The following is a 21,751-nucleotide window of genomic DNA, read 5'->3' as shown; positions in this document are numbered from 1 at the left end:
TTTTCTTGCCACCAACAGCCGCCACTAGCTGCATGCTCCCTCTTGGTAACGCACGGAAGCTACCGACGGAACCAGTTCGTCAAGGAATCGCTTCAGCACAAGTAACAACACACAGAAACATACACAAGTGCACGCGTGCACACACACATACACCGAGTGGTAAAACTTTGCCGCCGACCGTACGACGGGACACCCATCGGAGTGAAACCGGATGATGGAGGCGCATGGTGCTGCAAGGTAAATGGTAAAAACCGCGAAAGAAGACACACTTTTTCCCCGTTTCAGTGTTAGGAAAAGAGCAAATATGGCTTGGATGAAGTGGAAGTAAGTGCAAGGTACGAGTAAAGTTGTACTAGACAAGCGAACAAAGACAAAGCAAATACACCATACAGCACAAACATACACACACTCTTTTCATTGCACTTCAACAGCAGTGTGTGTTTGTCTGTCTTTCTTTTCCATGGGAAATGGTTTGCCCGGTATATCGGGCATTGCAAGGGAAGTTGCAATTTTTATGCTGTCCTCATTTTGTACAGTTCTTGCAGGGCAGGGAAACAATCACATTCGTCTCACCTCATTCGTTAGGGAAGCATTTTTGTAGCCAACCTTCCGAACTGGAAAGTTCTCACAACCGTTCGGAAGGGATCGTGGGAGAGGAACGCACCGGTTCCGGTTGTGGTTCCGGTACGCAATCGTTTGGAAACAACAACAGAAATAGACGATGCATCCGGATGTGGATTCGAGTGAAGGAAACCGGAGACATTGTTGCACCGTACGCTTAGTGTCTTGTCTTGGTCATGTACGGTAGGAACCATGTCATCGTCGTCTTACAATTCTCTGCTTAATATAAATTTTAAAACTTTTCAAGAACAATCAGATCAATAGAGATTAAATGAAAAGTTCAAAATAATTGGATTTCTGGTCAATCAAATGATCTTATATTTATAAAAAAATCATGCTTCCGATAATCAAAAACATTTTTTCTAAATGAAACACTTTCAGCAAACACATGTCCTGTATTTTCCCACCGTACTTTGTGTATATTGTGGGTGGGAATTTTAAAGAAAAGCACATCTTGGAAGACTGTAGTACAAAGCATACCAAGGAACGATTTGAAGACAGTTACCGGTACATTAGATTCATCCATCAATTTAAGTGACGGGACCATTGCTTTGCATGTACTGGCGCTTTGTTGATCTCATGCTGACACGAAGGCGGAATAGCTGTTTTCAGTTGCAAATAAAACTGTCCTAGATGTTACATAATTCCACATGTTGAAGTACAGCGGAGAAACAGTGTCATTACATTGATGGAGCGATTTCCTCAATGTAATTTCCACATGTCAGTTATATATTTTTCCTATGTTTATTAAACAAAAATTTTGAGATTTTTACTGCTTTAAATCGCACGCTAGAAAAGCACTGCACAAACACGTCGCGCAACCATTGCAACCAGCGTTGTCAAACCAAACACCAACAGATCGGGCAGCGGCAATATTCCTTTACCTTTGTAGCCGGTTAAGTATACATCCGGCTCTGGATAGTAGTTAAAATCTATCGTACGCGTTTTCACAATACGTTTGAATACTTTCGACGACATCTTGCCGTACCGTGTTAGCTTCGGATCGTCGAAATCCACATAGTACAGGCCAAACTTTTGTCTGAAATATAAATTGTAACAAAAAAAAGGGTAATTTTTCCAATCATTGTAAAACCAAAGTCTAGCAAGGAACCTCACTTACGTATAACCATCTCTCCACTCGAAATTATCCATCAGGCTCCAGGCCACGTATAAGCGCACATCACACCCATCCTCGATGGCGTTCAGTACGGCGTTGAGATAGTAGTTGAAGTAATCCACACGCTGTATATCCCTCGTACCGGGGCCGGAACCGATGCCGTTCTCGGTGATGTAAATAATGGGACTGTTGTAGTTATCTTTGATCCAGTTCAACAATTTGTGCAACCCAAACGGTACTATCTGTTAGGTAGATTAGCGAATTGTATTACCAAGGCCTCGGGAAAATGCTTCTAAATCATACGCTACCTTTATCCACGCCGTATGCTCTGCTGTGGGCCAGTCGGGATCGGCAAACTCGACTACACCCATATCGTGCAGATACGAAGGTTCTGGATAGCCGGCCGAGTTCTCTGCGTCGTTCTTGCGCACGAGCGAGGTTGTGTAGGTGTTAAGTGCAAAAAAATCCGATGATCCTCGCAGAAGGTTAAGTTCGCGCGCGGTAAATTCGGGCAATCGGGACTGTGGAAAGCCTTGCTCTACGCTCAAATTCCCCACCCGTTGCTTCATTATGGGTGGATAGTCTCCTTCCGCACTGAATATGGGATGTGCAAACCAGCCAAGCTGTAAGCAAAAAACCACTTATTTCTGCCCTGCCGCGAACTTCACGTTGTTTTCACTCACATGAAACTGTAGCTGCCATTCGGAAGCTTCCAAATCATCCTCCGAGGACACGTGTTCCGGTTCCGGCCAACGAGCATCAAGCGAAATACCGATCTTTCCACCTTGAAGTTCCATAAACGCTGTACGATACAGATGGACAGCTTCCGCATGCGCTCGCAGCACATTGTGTCCACACTTGTACGCCGGCACGCCGGGAAAATCGTACCCCGGTGCCATCTCCTCCCGCCCGTACCCATTCTCACAGATGTGCCACGGTTCGTTGATCGTCGTCCACAACCGTACCCGATCACCGAAGCTACTGAAAGCGACCTTTGCAAACTCCACAAAGTGCTGCGCGATCTCCGGATTCAACCATCCACCCATCTCCTGCAGCCGTTGGGGAAGATCCCAGTGGTACAGTGTCACCATCGGTTTTATTCCGTTCCGGAGCAGCTCATCAATCAGATTGCTGTAGTATTCGAGCCCTTTCACGTTCACGCTATTGCTCAACCCGGTCGGCATAATGCGGGGCCAGGAAAGTGAAAACCGATAGTATTGCACACCCAGTTGCTTCACCATCTCGACGTCTCGCTTCCACTGGTGGTAACTATCGCACGCCACATCCCCATTCGATCGATCCGCAATCTTTGTCGGTACGGCGTGCGAAAGCCGGTCCCAGATTGATTCCCCTTTGCCATCCTCGTTCCAGCCACCTTCGATCTGGTAAGCGGACGTCCCGACACCGAACTGGAACGCGTCTGGAAAGCGTCGTTGCATTGCGTCATCCGCTGAAAGCGTCGGCACTACGATCAACACTGTAACTGGTGGGTAAAGTAAACAACAATTACCGCTTGTTCTGAACACACATCGAAAAAGCTTACTGAGGCTACCTGCCAACAAGCCCCACCCTCGATACAAGTATAATAAACCACCACTCATTACGTCGAACAACCGGCACTACCGTACACGTTAAACCTACAAGACAGACTGACGCGATCGAGTGGCTGTACGGCTGATACTTCACCGGTAACGCGTAACGCCTTCAAGCGTTACTAATCTTATCACTTGTACGTAAGCCTCCCCTATCAATGGTAATGAAATGCTCGCCTGCTAAATCTTTTGCCGAGTGCAGAGATTACGTACGCACACATACACTGACACCTCGAAGAACTAACCACAAGGGGGGTTTAGATTAGGAAACACATGTTTTTTAAGTGTTGTTTTGTTTGGGCATTTGTACGGCTCCTCGTCACCGGTGAAACGTAATGATCAGCCATCTTAGCGGTAGACAGGAGCAATTGCATTTAGCAAATTAATATTTGCCAAGCAATTGTCTGTAGAAAGTGTGGTTATGTGTGTTGGTTTATGTATTTGATTTCAATTCGTTTTATAGGTCAAACAGAACCTGTCTTCTTAGCTTCATACAGTTACTGTGTTCCCACGAAGCTGATAAGAGGAATTTAGGACAGTGGACTGTTTAGTTCTGAATCATGTTTCTTTCCATGTGCTTCCGGAGAGTTTACACACGATCGTCTGTGTTCATTGCAAAACCAAAACATACATTCTTTTTACATATTTAGTACGTACACCATAAATGCTACTACAATCAACAGCTTCGACACCAACAATCCCGTCGCACCGTCATCATCATCGTCTTGCTTCGTGGTAGTTTCTACGCGTACGGTAGTCGTGGTGATAGCTGGTTCATCGCCCGGTCCCGGTATGTACAGTTCCGGTTCAGGCATATCATCCGGATCGATCCATCTATTGCGCACAATGTTACCGAACGCTTTGGCAGAAGATTTGGCGTACCGCGTCAGACCCGGATCAGTATAGTTCACGTAGTACAGTCCGAACCGTTCACTTAACCCCGCACGCCATTCAAAGTTGTCCATCAGGCTCCAGGCAACGTAGCCCCGTACGTCACATCCATCATCGATCGCATCCAGGATCGCGTTCAGATAATCCTTGTAATACTGTACACGACCCACGTCTCTAGTGCCTCCAAGATCGCTGTACCCATTCTCAGTTACCCAAACCGGTGGGTTGTTGTACTCCCGGCGAATCCAGCTCAGCACGTTGAACATTCCCCTTGGATAAACCTTCAGCCAAGAGGAACCGGTCGAAGGCCAACTGTCATCTTGATACTCAACCGTGTTACGATCGTGATCGAATGAGGGTTCACGGAAGTTTGCCGAGTTGGCTGCATCGTTCATATACACCAGATTGGTTGTGTATCCGTTATAGCCGAAGAAGTCGGACGAACCCCTAAGTTTGGTAAGTTCCTCTGCCGTAAACGAAGGCAGCCGGGACTTCTTGAAGCCCTGCTGAATGCTTAAGTTGCCAATGCGATCGATAATCACTTGCGGGTAGTTACCAATGTAGATTGGATGCATGTAGATTCCGAACTATCAACGAGTGTAACGAAAATTATAGCAAAATCAGGACTTGAGGACAATTCTTTCAACTCACCAAAAACTGCATCGTAACGTCCGATGCTTCCCGCTCATCCTCCGACACCGGTTCGGCCCAAGATCCATCGACCGTTATACCGATCTGACCACCTTGCGTCGGTTGAAACTCTTTCCGGTACAGATCCACAGCCTCAGCGTGCGATAGCAGCAGATGGTGCGTGCAAAGGTACGTGTAGCTTCCCGGGAATTCTATTCCCGGTGCCATCGCATCGTACTCGTACGGCAGACGGCACGTCTGCGGTGGTTCGTTGAACGTTGTCCAGATCTTTACCCGATCGCCAAAATGTTCGAACGCCACACGCGCATACTCTCGGAAGTGTCCCACGATAAGCCGGTTCGTAAAACCTCCCATCTCCTGCAGACGTTGCGGTGTGTCCCAGTGAAAGAGCGTCACCATCGGTGTGATGTTGTACTTTAGCAGCTCGTTGATAAGATTGTTGTAGTAATCGATGCCTTTCTGGTTGACTTGATTGCTAATACCGGTTGGCAGTATGCGGCTCCAGGCAAGTGAGAAGCGATAGATGTCAACACCGATTTCGCGGATCATTTCCACATCACGACGCCACTAGGGAAGGATACGGATGAAACACGTTAGCATCCTATCGTTCATCAAGTAACACAAAAACGTTACATTATGGTAACTGTCACACGCCACATCTCCGTTGGTACGATCGGCGATCTTCTCCGGGTAGTTGTGCACCAAATGGTCCCAGATCGATTCACCCTTACCATCCTCGTTCCATCCTCCTTCGATCTGGTACGCCGAAGTTCCTACTCCGAATTTAAATCCCTCAGGAAACCTCCTTTGTGCTTGCGCTATGGATGCGATGCTAAAGAAGATTATAAAACAGCAAGGGTTATATTTTGGTAAAGTAAACTGATGTTCAACTCCGCACATCCACACCTTAAACAAAGCAAAGCACCAGTTAAGGATACTCTCATCTTGAATGTTACGCACTAAACACCTCCAGCCTTCAAGCTGCGACGCTTCACTGGTAAAGGAGCGCTCGCATTTCCTTCTCATATCCCTCATTGATAAACCCCATTTCGATTGATAGTGTGTAGATTGGTCCCTCGGGGGTTGATTGTACTATCATACCTGTCCACCAGGCGATGCTATCAAGATCGCTTCTATTACTGGTTTTTTATTGTGTCAATTTCAATTGCCCCTCGCACTGAACGCACCGGTTGGAGATAATAATAATAGCCATTTAAAGCATCGTCTAACGTAAAACTAGACATTTCGATAAGGAAGATACGGTGTGCTTTTCCAATTTTATTGCCAAAAATAAGGGGTGACCAGATGGTTGCTTTACGATTAGTACTTTCCATTGTTCATTGCGATGAAATCGTTTGTTAAATTTATTTCGCTATTCGTCTTCATTTGCTTCTTAGTTTTCCAAGTTGTTTCCAATTTTTCAAAGGAAGACTCAGTGGTCCTTCACACTGCGGGACCGGAATTCAAATCCCAGCCGAACCGTTCTCTCCACTGGGTAATGACTAACCAACTAGGTGCTAGCAGCAAGTCTAATAAGTCATTAAATGGCTGACGTGACCTAGATGGTCGTTAAACCAAAAGAAATCAAAATAAATGTCACAGACCGTGGGAAAAATATACTTTTTTAGTCTTTGGTAGTGTTTCGGTCATCAATCAATAGCAAAGGACTTTTCAAAATAAAACTAATTGTTAAAATTATAATTTAGCAATAAGATGAATAAAACAAAATATATTTATGAAGAATATTTAATCATCAATTATTTCGTAATAATGTTCAGCTAAAATTTCAAATTTCCATTCCGCTGCTCACAGCTTTCCTTGCGTTGGTGGCGGAATGAATGTATCCGGCTCCGGACGATAGTCGTAATCGATCTGACGCGTACGGACAATGTTCGCCAATACCTTGGCCGATGACTTAGGATATCTCGTACGCTCGGGAGTACTAAAATCGACGTAGTAAAAGCCAAACTTTTCACTAAAAAACAGGGTAAACAAAGATAAGATAGTAGATAAGAAACAAAATCGCACTGACGATCCTAACTATAGCTACACTTACACATATCCGGCACGCCATTCGAAATTGTCCATCAATGTCCAAGCAACGTAACCCCGTACATTACATCCATCATCGATCGCGTCCAGTACCGCATCGAGATATTCGTTCAAGTAATCGATGCGGACATCGTCCTTGGTGCCACCGAAATCACTCACACCGTTTTCCGTCACCCAGATCGGCGGATAGTTGTACTCCTTGCTAATCCAGTTGAGCAGCTTTCGCATACCCCATGGGACGATACTGAGCCAGGGCGATGCAGCGACCGGCCAGCTCGGATCAAAAAATCCGATCACGTTCGTGTCGTGTCCGTGCGATGGTCCATCAGCAGGATTGTATGGACCATCGTTCGCTTTTACCATCGAGCTACCGTAGGTGTTTAGGCCGAAATATTCAGAAGTTCCACGGATGCGTACGATCTCTTCCGGCGTGAAGGAAGGTAGCCGTGACGTTGGGAAGCCCTGAGCTGCGCTCAAGTTGGCGATGGTTTCGCGCATCTCCTGCGGATAGTCTCCAGACTCGGAAAAGATCGGGTTAGCAAACCAACCGAGCTGATCCGAGAGAGAAATTAAAACAATTTAAACACGGTAGATCGCAGGAAATATTACAGCCCAAAATCTTACTTACATTGAATCGTAATGACCGCTCGGCAGCCCTAATATCTTCCTCCGAATCCGTCGCCGGTTCGGCCCAGCTCGAATCCAGCGTAATACCTATAATACCCTGCTGCGTCGGCTTAAACTCGTTCCAGTATAAATGCACCGCTTCGGCATGTGACTTCAGCAGGTTGTGGGCGCAAAGGTACGCTGGAATCCCGGGGAAGTGGAATCCAGGTGACATCTCATTGTTTGAGTACGAATTTTCACACGTTTGCCACGGTTCGTTGAAGGTGGTCCACGTCTTAACACGATCGCCATACCGTTCGAACAGTACTCGCGCATACTCGACATAGTGATCAACGATCAGTTCATTCGTCCAACCGCCCATCTCCTGCAAACGCTGTGGTAAATCCCAGTGGTACAGTGTCACCATCGGTGTGATCCCATTGCTCAGCAGCTCATCAATCAGATTGTTATAGTACGCGATGCCCTGTTCGTTGATCTCGTTGCTAATGCCGGTTGGCATGATGCGCGTCCAAGCGATTGAGAATCGATAAATATCCACCCCGAGTTCCTTTACCATCTCCACATCACGCTTCCACTGTTAATGTGAGAGACAAACCTCGGCTTGCATTTTTGTGCTTACATAATGACATCACGTAAACCTTACCAAGTGGTAGCTATCGGTAGAAATATCGCCACTGCTTTGATCGAGAATCTTTTCCGGATGTTCATGCGTCAAACGATCCCAAATTGATTCACCCTTTCCATCCTCGTTCCAGGCCCCTTCAATCTGGTACGACGATGTTCCAACTCCAAATTTGAAGTCATCTGGAAATCGCCGCTGTCCACAGACGGCGGTCGTTAGTAGTAGTATACTGGACAGAAGAAATGACCCATCATTAGTAAACAATCGACCGCTGAAACCGGTACAATCACTTACACCACACAGATGTGTTTCATGCTGCCGTCACAATCAGACTGTCCGCCGGTGCAGGTAGCACCACCGCTTTAAACCCGTATCTCTGCTCCCCGCGTGACATCGATAGGCGGTCTAACGTCACCCTAATCCTACAGCCCAATAATAGATGATACCTCCGCGCTAGACAAAAGATACCACACTATCTGTTATACTGGCTCGAACCGGGGGTCTTTATCATGCTGGAGGGCTATTATCACAACGGTTCAATCAGCGAAAGCAATACATCAATGAAGCGCACACAAGAACACTGACGTTAGTCGCACGCTGGACAAAATGTGCTTGCACAAGCTCCGTGGAAACTGTGGACAGAAAAGAGCATATTTCATACATAGGCTTATCACAGGACAATGGGTTGCATACTCATCTGATGGACAAGTAGCGTATTTTCACGAGAAAGTTCGATTGTATCGCTGCTTATTGGACAAGTGCAAGTGGGGCTGTCCACCTTCTTATGATTCTTCTTCGCTGGCCTAGGTACGAGCAGTTCGTGCTGACATGGTGAGTTCACCAATCCATTTTCAGGAAATTCGGTGCAGTCCTCGAACCATGGTTTGAATTCACTTGCTCCAGCCAACGGGCATGAGTCTGGCATCCTCATAAGGTGCCCCAGGCATCGTGTCCTTCTGGCATTGACTACCCTCAGAATATCAGCATCGCCAAACAGCTCAGCTAGCTCGTGGTTCATTCTCGTTGGCTCGCACAAGCCGCCAAAGATAGTCCTTAGCACAAGCCTTTCGAAATTGCATTGGAATCATCCGTCAATCTTAGTTTTGCAATGTTTTATACATTAAATCGTTCGTAATATAGTTCGTAATATAGAATAGTCATTTTCTCAGACTACGGCATCAACAAACTAGGCATAAGGTTCAACGTGAAGTATAATACCTTCTCTTTTACTTTCATAAATAACGCTAAAGGACGCTTGAGGTACGTTATACTTGATCCCATTACCAGCGTTTTATGTTACTTGAGAGAATTTAGCATAGCATTACTGGTTTCAAGACAATTATTGTGCCTGCAGCTGGTTTTCATTAGACGCGGATTATATTAGAGTCGAAACTTCCACAGCCACAGAAACAACACCGAAGCTCAAGGGGACGTTAATAAGCGGCTGCAACGAGACTCAGATCGTTTTTCGAGGAGAGTATTGCACTAGGTATTAATAATTTGATGTATTATTTCTATACTACGTATACCTTCTCTTCTCCTCTTTTTCTTTGACCTGCTCAAGATTGAGCACGTCGTGTCGACATGGCCAGGTCTCCAATAAGTTTCCAGGAAACTCGATCTAGGGCTGCAGTCCTCCATCCACGGCTGCATCCGACAGGTTAGACTCTACTTGATCCAGCCAACGAGCTGGCCGAACGGGTCGCTGACGAGCACCTTCTTGGTGGGGATATCAGCACCGCCAAACAGCTCAGCTAGCTCGTGGTTCGTTCTCCTTCGCCACACGCCCTGCTCGCACGCACACCGCCAAATGGCGGATGCATTGACGTCCTCCGTCAGCATAGTCCAGGACTCGTACCCGTAAAAGACTACCGGACGTATCAAGGTGCGGTAAATCTTACATTTCGTGTGTTGTTGGAGTCTTCTGGATCGCAGGAGTTTGTGGAGTCCGTAGTTGGCACGATTCCCCTGAACAATGCGCCTTCGGATTTCGCTGCCTACGTTGTTGTCTGAAAGTACGATCGTATCAAGGTAGCAGAACTCCTCTACCAACTCGAGATCGTCGCCGTCAACTGATACTCTAGAGCCCGCTTTCGAGTCGGGCTCTATCACGGTCAGAGTCTCCGGCAAGCAGGTATTTTGTCTTCGTCGCATTGAAGATCAATCCAATTCTATTGGCCTAGCGTCTCAGTCAAGTGTACGCCTCGCACACCGCATACCGCACCGCACTCCGCACTACATATACCTCATTATAGTATAATTCGCGACTTGATCACTATTAGAGAAAACTTCAGGTTTCAAACAAGCAAACTTCAAGGTCTTAAGCGAACAGCTATTTTGTAATCTTCAAATTGAACCTTACTCAGAAATTGCAGGCTTCAAGAGTAAAAACTCTTCTATTTGAAATAAATAATCTCCCGCCATCAAGTAAGGCGTCATCTAATTAAAAAGTTAATTCCAGATGCGCCACAAGACTCGTCCGCATTGTCCAACTCGTCCGTTCATGTTTTTCCAGTCGTATCCTTTATTTACAAATCATGTCAACGTTTTCACTATTCAGGGAAAATATAAAAAGCATTTAAATCCTCGATGTTTGTATAAATGTAAAGATTAATTTAAATTAGCTCCAGTTTTGAGAATGAGGACGAATCGTTTAAAATCCCATTTGAATCACATATGATTCATTCTTTCCTGCAGTGAGGATTCGAACATTTAAACTGTCCTGTGGAAACCAAGAAAAAGTACCAATTGATATTGTCACATTTTTACATTTTATTCGTTTAAAATTTACAATATATGTATCGTTTTCCAGCATAAAAAGTCTATTTCCTTCTGAATCGCTTTACCTAAGCACCATTATTTCCATCATCCGGAATTAACACATCCGGATCGGGCAGATAATCCGGATCGATCATGTGCGTCTTCACGATGTTTGCATACACTTTGGCCGACGTTTTCGCATAGCGAGGCCGTGCAGGATCATTGAAATCCACATAATAAAGTCCGAACCGTTCCGAGTACCCGGCACGCCACTCGAAGTTATCCATCAAAGACCATGCGGTATAACCACGCACATCACATCCCTCCTCGATCGCATCCAGCACCGCGTCTAGGTACGAGTTAAAGTACTCCACACGCTGCAGATCACGCGTTCCATCACGATCACTAACACCGTTTTCAGTAATCCAAACCGGTGGATTGTTGTACTCATCACGAATCCATTTCAGCACATTGTACAGCCCTTTCGGATAAACCTTCAGCCAGGATGAAGCAGACGACGGCCAGCTCGGATCAGTATATTCCATCACATCGCGATCATGGTCAAAGGAAGGTACGGCAAAATTATTCGCATTGGAGTCGCCATTGTCCGTTACCAAGCGTGTCGTGTAAGCGTTAAATCCGAAGTAGTCAGCCGATCCTTTCAGCTTTTCGATTTCCTCTTCAGTGAACGTTGGCAGCCGGGACTTGTGGAAACCTTGCTGAGCGCTAAGCTTTCCAATACGTTCGATCATAACCGGTGGGTAGTTTCCATGGTAGATCGGGTGCATATAGATGCCGAGCTGGTGAAATATACTTCTTGCTTAGTTTCATGTTTTCCACTAGATTACAAAAGGAATAGAATTTACTTACAGTAAACTGCATCGCACGATCCGATGCTTCGCGATCATCCTCTGAGTTGGGTTCGTGCCACGATGAATCCACAACCATACCGATCATACCTAACAAGCAATCGTGTTACAGTGTGCAATCGTGTGAAGTATTCTTTCTCGATGACTTCCACTTACCATTTTGAGTGGCCTGAAACTGTGTCCTATACACATCCACCGCCTCTGCGTGAGCCAACAGTACGTGGTGCGAACAGAGATAGCTGTACACGCCCGGGAACTCCAATCCCGGTGCCATCGCATCCTGCTCGTACGATTCCTTGCACGGTTGCTTGGGCTCGTTGAACGTTGCCCAAATCTTCACACGATCACCAAACTCCTCGAAAGCCACCCGCGCATACTCACGGAAGTACTCCACAATTTCCCGATTCGTCCATCCGCCCATATCCTGCAACCGTTGGGGTAGATCCCAGTGGAACAGCGTGACCATCGGTGTGATGTTGTACTTGAGCAGTTCATCGATGAGATTGTTGTAGTACTCGATGCCCTTGCGATTTACATCGTTACTAATTCCAGTAGGCATGATGCGTGACCAAGCGATCGAGAAACGATAAAAATCCACACCAAGCTCACGTACCATCTCCACATCACGTTGCCACTGTAAACCATTAGCGTGAGCTTAGTCTTTAACAAACGTCCGTCAGTATTCATCATCTATCCTACCTGATGATAGCTATCACACGCCACATCACCATTCGATTGGTCGGCAATTTTGTGTGGCTTTTCGTGCGTTAACCGATCCCAAATCGATTCACCCTTTCCATCTTCATTCCAGCCACCCTCGATCTGGTACGAAGAAGTGGCCACACCAAACTGAAAGTGAGCGGGAAATTGTCGCTGTGCCGTGGCTATCAGCGCCAAGCTGCTGTAAATATACCCGTAACAAAAACACAATTTTCGACACTTCAGTACACCTTTCACAGTGCATCGAACAGAAAACACTTATAGTTTACGCACGTGAGTAGCATAATCGCTACACCGATTCGTCCCATCGTTGGTTGCAAGCTCTTTAACCCGTTCAGCGCTTGTGCGTCTTCCAGCGACGATTGCAATCTACTACTGGAACTCTCTCGATTTTTATAAACAAACGGCTGCACAGCTTGAAGGCTGTCCGGTTATATATAGGACAACCCCTTTTGAGTGGCTTCCACCCCAGGCTCAGATACTTACCCGCGAGACGTTATTAAGTAATCGTTATCATGAACACTCATCAATAAAACCCACCTGACGCTTGTTCGGTACATCTCTGTTCGCGGGGTATCAACGGCTCGCGTCCATATCGCATCTCTGATTTGTCTATTTTGAATTTGAATAATTAAAGTATATGTCGTGTCATCGCCACGGCACGACCCCACTCCGTCGCATTGTAGCAATGACCTAAAGGTACATATCTAAAGATAAGATTTGTCGGCACACGGCTCCCAACGCCACATTACAGCTCAGGTGTATAATACTTTCACGTCTTTATTAATAGCATTTGTGTTATCAATAGTCTAGCGTTATTGTTTTTCTTTCCCTAACTAATTATCTCACAAGGCACACAGTCGCATACGCTTCACGGCGTACGGGAATCATAAATAAATCTCTTAACAAGTAGCACCGCTTCAACATCCTTCCATCGGAGGGCGGGAGATCGTTCGGATCGGCTCTGTCAGCAGCACAGAGCCTTGACTAGCGCACCAAGGGTGGCCACTATGAGGCATACCACCGGTACCGTAATGCTTAACCGATTGCTGCTCGACTGGTACGGAGCTGGTGGCATTATGATCACCTCCGGCGTTGGCCGGAAGCTCCAATCGATCTGGTGCGTTCGTACGATGTTGCCGTACACCTTCGCGGACGCTTTCGGTGTTCGTGTCCGGTTGGGGCTGCTAAAGTCGACGTGGTACAGACCAAATTTCTCGCTACAAACGGACATCAGCAAGAGGTTAGCTATTGTGGCATGACACTAGCATATGCAGTCTGCAAAAGCATAACTTACGTGTAGCCCGCCTTCCATTCGAAGCTATCCATCAGACTCCAGGCAATGTACATCTGAATGTTGCACCCATCTTCCAACGCGTCCAGTACGGCCTCCAGGTACGAGTTGAAGTAGTCGATACGCTTCACATCGTTCGTCCCACCAAGATCACTCACGCCATTCTCCGTAATGTACACCGGCGGATTGTTGTACTCGCGTCGAATCCAGTTCAGCAGCTTGTTCATACCGGACGGTACAACCTGCACCAAGAACGATGTCACGTTAGATATGATCGGTATGTGTAGCAAACAATGTCACTCGGTGCCGGTAAACACCGGCACCGGGAAAACTAATTGCAGTCATTAATCTTGCTGCCATGCCGTGGGCATGAATTCGCACATTCACATTAATTCCCACCTCAGGGGGCTACTTACATGCAACCAAACGGAACCACTCTTTGGCCAGTCGGGATCGGCAGATTCTACCACGCCCATATCATGGTTGAAGGACGGCACTGGGAAGTTGGCCGAATTGTTTCGATCGTTCTTGCGCACCAGTATGCTCGTGTACGAATTAATGCCGAAGAAGTCGGACGTACCCTTGATCCGTTCGATCTCCTCCTTGGTGAAGGTTGGTAGCCGTGATTTTGTGTAGCCCTGCTGCCGACTCATTGCTCCGATCCGATCGATCATAATTTGTGGGTAGTTGCCCGTCGCGGAAAAGATTGGATGTCCGAACCAGCCCAGCTGTAATGGAAGAACGCGGTTGAAATGAGAAATTGAACACGGAATAGAGCTGAACTTGACTACTTACATAGAATTGGGCTGCAATTTCCGAAGCCATACGATCGTCCTCACTGTTTGTGGCCGGCTCGGGCCAGGATGTGTCAAGCGTGATGCCAATCTTGCCCTGCTGCTTCGGTTGGAAGATTCTACGGTACATGTGAACCGTCTCGGCGTGTGCCTTCAGTAGGTTATGTCCACACAGATACGAAGCGATGCCCGGATAGTCTAGAGCAGGTGCCATAAAATCCACTCCATACCCATGCTCACAGACATGCCATGGTTCGTTGATGGTGGTCCAGATCTTTACTCGATCACCAAACTGTTCGAACGCTACCTTCGCGAACTCCAGGAAGAAACCGATCATTTCAGCATTATTCCAACCACCCAACTGCTGGAAACGATGCGGCAGATCCCAATGGTAAAGCGTCACCATAGGTGTGATGTTGTACTTTAGAAGCTCGTCGATTAGATTGCTATAATAACCGATGCCGGCTTTGCTAACACTGTTCAGGAACCCGTTCGGCATGATGCGTGTCCAGGAGAGTGAAAACCGATAAACATCCACCCCAAGTTCCCGTACCATCTGGACATCTCGTCGCCACTGTTATTATCGATCGGTAGAAGATTTCAATTAAAATTCTGATTGCATCGTTTCCCAGTAAAGCTACTTACATTGTGATAGCTATCCGAGCTAACGTCCCCATTGCTTCCGTCGGCAATCTTTTCCGGATGACGGTGCGTCATCCGGTCCCAGATTGATTCGCCCTTGCCGCTTGCGTTCCAGCCACCCTCGATCTGATACGCGCTGCTCCCAACCCCGAAGCGAAAGTCGGACGGAAAGCGTCGTGCAAACCTGCCCTCTATTGCCGGTGTCAACGCAATCAAGGCGAGGCTGCTGTAGATGGAGAGCGAAAAAAAAAAGTGACAAAGATGTTAAAGTACACGCAACAATCATGTTGACGAGATGGAAGTGTTTGGCATCAAACAAGCCCCTTCTAAACCGCACCACACAAAACAAATAAACCAAACGGCTCGTACGTTTGACAAGCGCAGGTTAATTGCCACCTGCGCCTACTAAACGCTGTCAACGAGATCAATTATCGATCAAGATCGCTGGAAGAATGGCTGGTGAGGCTGGAGAGCAATAAAATTACTCAGCTAAAACCTTCCGGGGGCTGGTACTTCAAGGGATACCAGTTAAATTTTACAAGCCCCTTTGGAACCTGATCGGCGAGAATATTGAGCCGTACTAGCGGTTGCAAAGCAACATACACTCCAAACCATTTACATTCCACCGTAGACTGTTATGAGGCCACGTTTTTATTTGTATTACGGGCGTGAGACTGCGTGTTGCAGCAAAAATTTAAAAACCAAATCAACCCAAACGGTGGCTTTGTTGGATCGCTCGCTGGGTGGTAACAGGTGCACTGTCGGTAGCCGTTTTGTCAAGCCTTTATCCTGTTGGAGGAATAATTAATGTAGATGCTTCCGCAACAGGTTCCATCGCGTGCAGATAGAGCAGTAGCAAGTGCATTTGACAAGCGATGAGTGAACCTTTCTAAATTGAATTATCGTTAAAGTTTGCTGTCATTTACGACATGATTGATTGATGGTTAATGTCAATCCATCAGCAAATGAACACAGCTGATTGTAAAGGATCTTTGTGCGATATGGACCGTTGCTACTGTTAAATAAAACTAGATTTTTTACAACGATCGCTAAGATACTTTTATGTCCTTCGGACGGTACTACCTGGCCTGGTTGCTACTCAAAGTTGTTCTATTGATGTTCAATATTTGCTTGTTAATGTATAGTAAGTCAACTCAGCACTGACAACAAGCACTGACAATGGTGTGAGCAACAGAGTGCTCACCTCAGCGGCCGAAATAAGGTATTCAGATAAAGCTAAGCAGCAATCAATCGCACCGCGAACCATCAATCCAAAACAAGAAGCCAGCAATGCAATAGCAAATAGAAAAATCAGTTGGGAACATTTTTTCGTAATAAAAAGCGACCAAAAAGCATCTTAACCTTTTAGAACGCCAACCTCTACTTCTAGAGAGAGAGAGTGCAACAAGCTAAACCTTGCGATCAATTCTTTCTAGAGGTTTGAGTGTCCTCGTACCCAAGCTAAGGCCTCAAACTTCAAACATGCCTGTAAGGGAATATTCTTTCTGAATAACCATAGTGCCTAGCCGACTTGCTCCGCCGATGGGCATCGAGATAATCCCTACCAAAAGTTGGAAGAAGATGGATCGGACGGGTTATGGTACACCATGTGGCAGAGAAGAAGAATTAGGACTTTTAATCGCTACGAGAGCGAACAACAGGAATGCTACCTGAACGAATCAATATTTTGAAGTGTCCAGGTAGACTGAAAATTCTAGATGCAATTCTTGCATACTGATACGTTGGAAACCGTTGGAAACGTTGGAAAAAACTTCTATTTTCAACGTATCAGTAAGGAAGAATTGTATCTGGAATTTTCATTCTGCCTGGACACTCATGGAAAATATTGATTCGTTCAAGTAGTATTCCTGTTGTTCGCTCTCGTAGCGATTTAAATTCCTAATTCTTCTTCTCTACCACATGGCGTACCGTAACCCGTCCGATCCTTCTTCGCCATCCATATTCTTAAACATTAGCATTAGGCAGGTTTGCGTATGAAGGTTTTTAAAGTCGCCTCCAAAGTTCGAAACTTGTTTGGAAGTCTGATGCAGAGGCTAGTAAAATCCAAACATACGATTGGTTGCCAAAGAAGATAACCGTTGGCACTACTAGTATTATCATCGAGAAGGTTCCTATTCCAGATCCAAATAATTTTCGCGATAGTAGCACGACCATCCGTCTGGAGCGTCTTTAATTAAACATGAGCTGCGATACACATCTCTCAGCTTTATGTAAGCTGTCATTCAATCACGATCACGATCATACGCGCGATTTTGATCGTTCATCGATGATGCAACAGGAGGAACTGGATTGTCCGGTAGTGTATTTCACGTGTCCGACGTGTTTTGTTTGTTTTACCTCGATCTGTTCCTTTGTAGGTCACTTTTAAGAGTGTTAATTGGCGATCGTGCACGACGCCTGTAAAAGATTCGATAATTTTACTGTGCTAAAAGACCCATTTCTGCATGGTGAGATCGAAAGTGAGTTTAATTATCACATTGTTATGCCTTAATGGTGCTGTTTTTGCTTGTTATGAGGTTGTAAAATCATGCAAAGAAAAACATAAAAGCCATCGTTAAGATAATTCTTCTCGTATGCCATAAAGCGTGGCCTAAGCTCCGTAATGAGCAGGATTTTGAATAACACAAAATCGAACAACGTTTCGCATGCAAGCTAAAACCATGTCCGGGATGCGTTCGATACGGTACACAGCGCAGTAAAACATTCTTTTCATTTTATGATTTACATGTCATTAACTTCCAACCCAACATACTGTAACCTGCTTTTGCGTCCGATGAGGTGCAACCTCAATAACGCAAGGTGAATCGAAACCTGTTCGTTGGTGGTAAGATTATTGGCGTATTTTTATATCTTTTTGAGATAAAGGAACACAACCGCTCACGGTTGCTATGCTTCGGAGGGAGAGTGATTCTTGGGGCTGGGAAGCTGTTTAAATATGCAATCAATATTTCAATTCTTGTCAATTCAATTGAACCAGGTGTAGGCTTTCAATGACTTAGATGGATGCATGTCCTTTAAAGCAAGTCACTCACACAGAGCGTTATGAACTTAAGTACATATTCACACCTCGTTCGTTTTTGCCACTTTCAGCACCCAATTATAATATTATTAAATGATTTTTTGCATTATTATAATCTCAGTTTTGCCCTGTGCATTCCGCTTCTCATCATTAAAAGGCCGTTATGAAAAAAAATTGTTCACACAAAATCAATTCCAGCTGTGAGTGCCAAAATCCAATCGTTACCAATTACCCCAATCGAGTAATTATTGATTATCGTTGCTTCGCCCAGAACCGTTCGATCCGGTCGGTATCGGTTTGCAATTGAATCACTTCCCTCTTTTGCCTCCTCTATTTCTCGTCCAGTTCCCCGCCATACTATCGACATCGGTGTTCGATGATTAATGGAGCGGGAGGAGGTTAGTAATTGAATAAAGAGGCAAAAACGTGTAATCGATTGCTGTACCAATTGGTCTGCTTGCATGTTGGCATAATATTGTGTGATTAGAAGGAGGGATGGCGAGACCAGTTGGGGGGAAGCTGGACAAATTCCTCCACGCGGCGCGAAACCTTGGACAAGGTGACAAAGGCTTCCAGTGTTACTTGGCGGACACTAAACCCTGAACCTGACATCTGAGGTGAAAATGTATGTCAGCGTTAGCTGCGGAGGTTAGCTACATTTATTCTGCCGAACGAACCGCTCATATGATGGGCTCTGGAAGGCGTCCACTTTGAGATGTCATTTGCATCATCATTGTATGGTCCGTTTGATGTGCTGTTGGCATGGTAGCTGGATTTTACTCTTAAATGCAACAATATTGCACAACTGATGTAAGTAATTTGTTAACTCCTCTTCTCTAGCTGCTAGGGATGATGATTATGGGTTGAAAAACGTTCCCTAGAACAAGATGTAGTAATAAGCTCGAGTCGCTTACTGAAGGTTAATTAAACACCAAAGCAAGAATACACGCTTTCGCGCACGAGCAGCGCCCCACTCAACTTGTACAATTAAGCTAAAGCATCCCTAATTATCCCGAAGACAACCAATCCAACCAATCCAACGTGTGTGCTGTTGCTAATGGAGATATCCCAACCAGCGGTAGGACACATTCCATTTTTGCCGCTTTGTTTTGGTTCAAACTATGCCGGTGAAAGGCAAACACTCTCAACCGGATCCGGGTGGTGCAGAATGTTTGATCGACGACGAAGTTGGGGATTTTTTGGGGCGAGTTATTTTTATAGTAAATTTGCGAAGTATGGTCCGATGGAATTTACGCTACAGTGATTTTGGGGCAGCTAATAAAAGCACAATAAAGCGAGGAGGCTCGTACCGATTCCGCATTCAATGTGAGTGGATTGCATACAAAAGTGGAGGTTCAATAATTTAATGATCGGCTAGAAGATTGGCTAGATTGAAACAGTTGGTTATGCGATATATGTAAGCATCCCAAACATGTCTACAACACACGTCTAGACGTACAAAAGATCACGCGAGATCATGGTCACCGGACGCACTTAAAAACCCTTCCACCGCCATTTTCGATCACAAATACACAAACCGTACGATCAAGTAACACGTGCGTGCCAAATCGTACGCCAAACGTACATCAGAACACGCATGATGCTGCTGAGCTTGACTTCATTTTCGATGCTCACGTACGCGCATCGGCAATTCACTGGAGACCCTCAAATTCTCTATTCACCTCAAACCTTCATCAATGCCTCACGGTGGCAAAAAAATGCACTTACACTGCTACTAAAACACCTGGGAACATACTACGGCTACTGCCGCTGCTGCTGCGGGGTACCATTGTGGCTTTTGGTTTGGTTCGCTACACGCTGTGACCCCAATCCAGTTCGACACGATTCACTACGGCTCTTGGCCACACGAAAACACTTGCGTGAAGTTCACTGTATGGTTTGTAAACACCGATATCTGAAGTCTCTTTTTCTGCACTCGTTTCCTTCAACTCTCGCGCTAACGCAACTCAGATGCGAATTCCTGTCCACGTTCCGCGGGAGTAACTATCTTCGAATTTAGCTATCGTAACCAATCACACACGTTAATCGCCAACGAAAATGAAAACACCGCAAGGAGCCTCCCAGACGTGACAGAGACCGGCTCGCTCTCGATGTTTGTTGTGGCGTTGTGTGATACACGAACAACGTGCCCTGTTCAGGTGAGCAAAGAGACTAACCGACCGCAGCCTCCGGTGGCTCGTATTTATATGCCGCCGCTGCTGCTGGTTTGGTGTTTGTCGTGCGAACGGTCGCGCTGGAAAAACCAGAATGCGCCGGTTTTCGCGACCAACCGTACAATGTTTTGTACCACCAACCATGCTGGAACCCCACCACCAACCTGTAATGTAAGGCACCTGAGCTTAAGCGTGCGCGCGCGAGCACGCTCTTACACACAGCGCCTGTGCATCTGATCGGGTTCGCACGGTGAGGTCCGATTAACCCGAAAAGCTCGACCAAATCCAATCCAGCGCCGTGCGCGTTCGGCCACGGATGATTAATCTTCTCACGCTTACCATACCCACCAAAAGGAACTGGTGGCAACCTACCGATAATGGCGTAGCGTTACGTACTGCTCTACCTTCGCTTCCTGATCCTGTACTTGCAGCCCGATGGGGTTACCGGATTTTCCCTCCGAATTCGGCAGCTCTTGATCGTCGACACGCGCAAACCATCAAGAGCTCTCAGACTTATGGCGCAGTACACCGCTAATTGTGATCAATACTGAGCCAGGTCAACGGACCACCTTCCCGGTTGTGGTTGCTCCTGCAAAACATAAATAAAAAAAATTGTGGTCACTTCACAAAAGTGCCGAATCCTTCTTCCATCTTCTCGGTGCCGCAAACCGTAAGCCTCCTTCAAAAAACGGAACCAAATTACGATGCAACCTTCTCGTACGGCCAGCGTCCTTCGGGCACGGGTCTGCGTGTTTTTGTATTTTTTTTTTCGTAACCCTCAGCTCCTCCAACCCAACGCTTTTGTAAACGGTTTAATAGCCTTCAAAATCACTACTATTTGTCATAAGTTTTGCCTACCCGTGCTGACAAATGATTCGCGCGCGCGCGCTCGCGATCGCAAGCAAGATGCTAGAACGCGATAAGCGGCCCTGCCCGGGTGGGAACTGTACGTAATTGAATGCTGCTCACTCATCATCCACCACGGGCCACCAAGCCTGTTCTTGGGATGGTTTTAGGCTGCTGCTACTAATAGATACCACGCACAAAGCGTACCACGTACCTGGTCAGAGTTCTCCAACATCGTCAGCATCATGCTCAAATGGCTAAAAATAAACCGAAGAAATTAATATCCAATTGGGAGGCTTTGCAAAGAATTAGGCTAATTAGAATCAAAGTTGTGTCTAATACGGACGCTTGTTTCGTGCTGTTACTGCTTCGAAGCGATTCAACGATCTGAAGGTCTTAATGGGCGATCTTCTGCGTTCTCTGAACTAAGGTTTTTTTT

General features: G+C 46.0%; 5 protein-coding genes across 5 annotated transcripts; all 5 read right to left on the bottom strand.

Moving 5' to 3' along the window:
• Positions 1 to 1,410: 1,410 nt before the first annotated feature.
• Positions 1,411 to 3,213, bottom strand: LOC126562580 (myrosinase 1-like). The gene is made up of 4 exons (XM_050219129.1): positions 2,422 to 3,213; positions 2,047 to 2,361; positions 1,742 to 1,980; positions 1,411 to 1,660 (listed from the first exon to the last, which is right to left on the bottom strand). Exons 1-4 carry the CDS (start codon positions 3,175 to 3,177, stop codon positions 1,411 to 1,413), a joined length of 1,560 nt encoding a protein of 519 aa, XP_050075086.1. The 5' UTR covers positions 3,178 to 3,213.
• A 628-nt stretch (positions 3,214 to 3,841) lies between these two features.
• On the bottom strand, positions 3,842 to 5,646 carry LOC126562576 (lactase-like protein). The gene is made up of 3 exons (XM_050219124.1): positions 5,506 to 5,646; positions 4,873 to 5,439; positions 3,842 to 4,808 (listed from the first exon to the last, which is right to left on the bottom strand). The coding sequence occupies exons 2-3, from the start codon at positions 5,419 to 5,421 to the stop codon at positions 3,969 to 3,971; spliced, it is 1,389 nt and encodes a 462-aa protein (XP_050075081.1). The 5' UTR covers positions 5,422 to 5,439; positions 5,506 to 5,646; the 3' UTR covers positions 3,842 to 3,968.
• Positions 5,647 to 6,678: 1,032 nt separating this feature from the next.
• Positions 6,679 to 8,593, bottom strand: LOC126563619 (myrosinase 1-like). Its single transcript, XM_050220264.1, has 5 exons — positions 8,468 to 8,593; positions 8,195 to 8,402; positions 7,553 to 8,125; positions 6,929 to 7,476; positions 6,679 to 6,847 (listed from the first exon to the last, which is right to left on the bottom strand). The coding sequence occupies exons 1-5, from the start codon at positions 8,485 to 8,487 to the stop codon at positions 6,679 to 6,681; spliced, it is 1,518 nt and encodes a 505-aa protein (XP_050076221.1). The 5' UTR covers positions 8,488 to 8,593.
• A 2,426-nt stretch (positions 8,594 to 11,019) lies between these two features.
• LOC126560834 (myrosinase 1-like) lies at positions 11,020 to 12,830 on the bottom strand. Its single transcript, XM_050216782.1, has 5 exons — positions 12,796 to 12,830; positions 12,502 to 12,703; positions 11,959 to 12,436; positions 11,804 to 11,892; positions 11,020 to 11,733 (listed from the first exon to the last, which is right to left on the bottom strand). The coding sequence occupies exons 1-5, from the start codon at positions 12,828 to 12,830 to the stop codon at positions 11,020 to 11,022; spliced, it is 1,518 nt and encodes a 505-aa protein (XP_050072739.1).
• A 657-nt stretch (positions 12,831 to 13,487) lies between these two features.
• Positions 13,488 to 20,082, bottom strand: LOC126561975 (myrosinase 1-like). Its single transcript, XM_050218371.1, has 6 exons — positions 20,021 to 20,082; positions 15,256 to 15,475; positions 14,612 to 15,184; positions 14,233 to 14,544; positions 13,820 to 14,058; positions 13,488 to 13,742 (listed from the first exon to the last, which is right to left on the bottom strand). Exons 1-6 carry the CDS (start codon positions 20,080 to 20,082, stop codon positions 13,490 to 13,492), a joined length of 1,659 nt encoding a protein of 552 aa, XP_050074328.1. The 3' UTR covers positions 13,488 to 13,489.
• Positions 20,083 to 21,751: the final 1,669 nt, after the last annotated feature.

The sequence above is a fragment of the Anopheles maculipalpis genome, chromosome 3RL, assembly GCF_943734695.1.
Source record: "Anopheles maculipalpis chromosome 3RL, idAnoMacuDA_375_x, whole genome shotgun sequence".
Lineage (NCBI taxonomy): Eukaryota > Metazoa > Arthropoda > Insecta > Diptera > Culicidae > Anopheles > Anopheles maculipalpis.
Note: the sequence above shows the minus strand (reverse complement) of the source record. Positions and strands in the feature narration are given on the sequence as shown.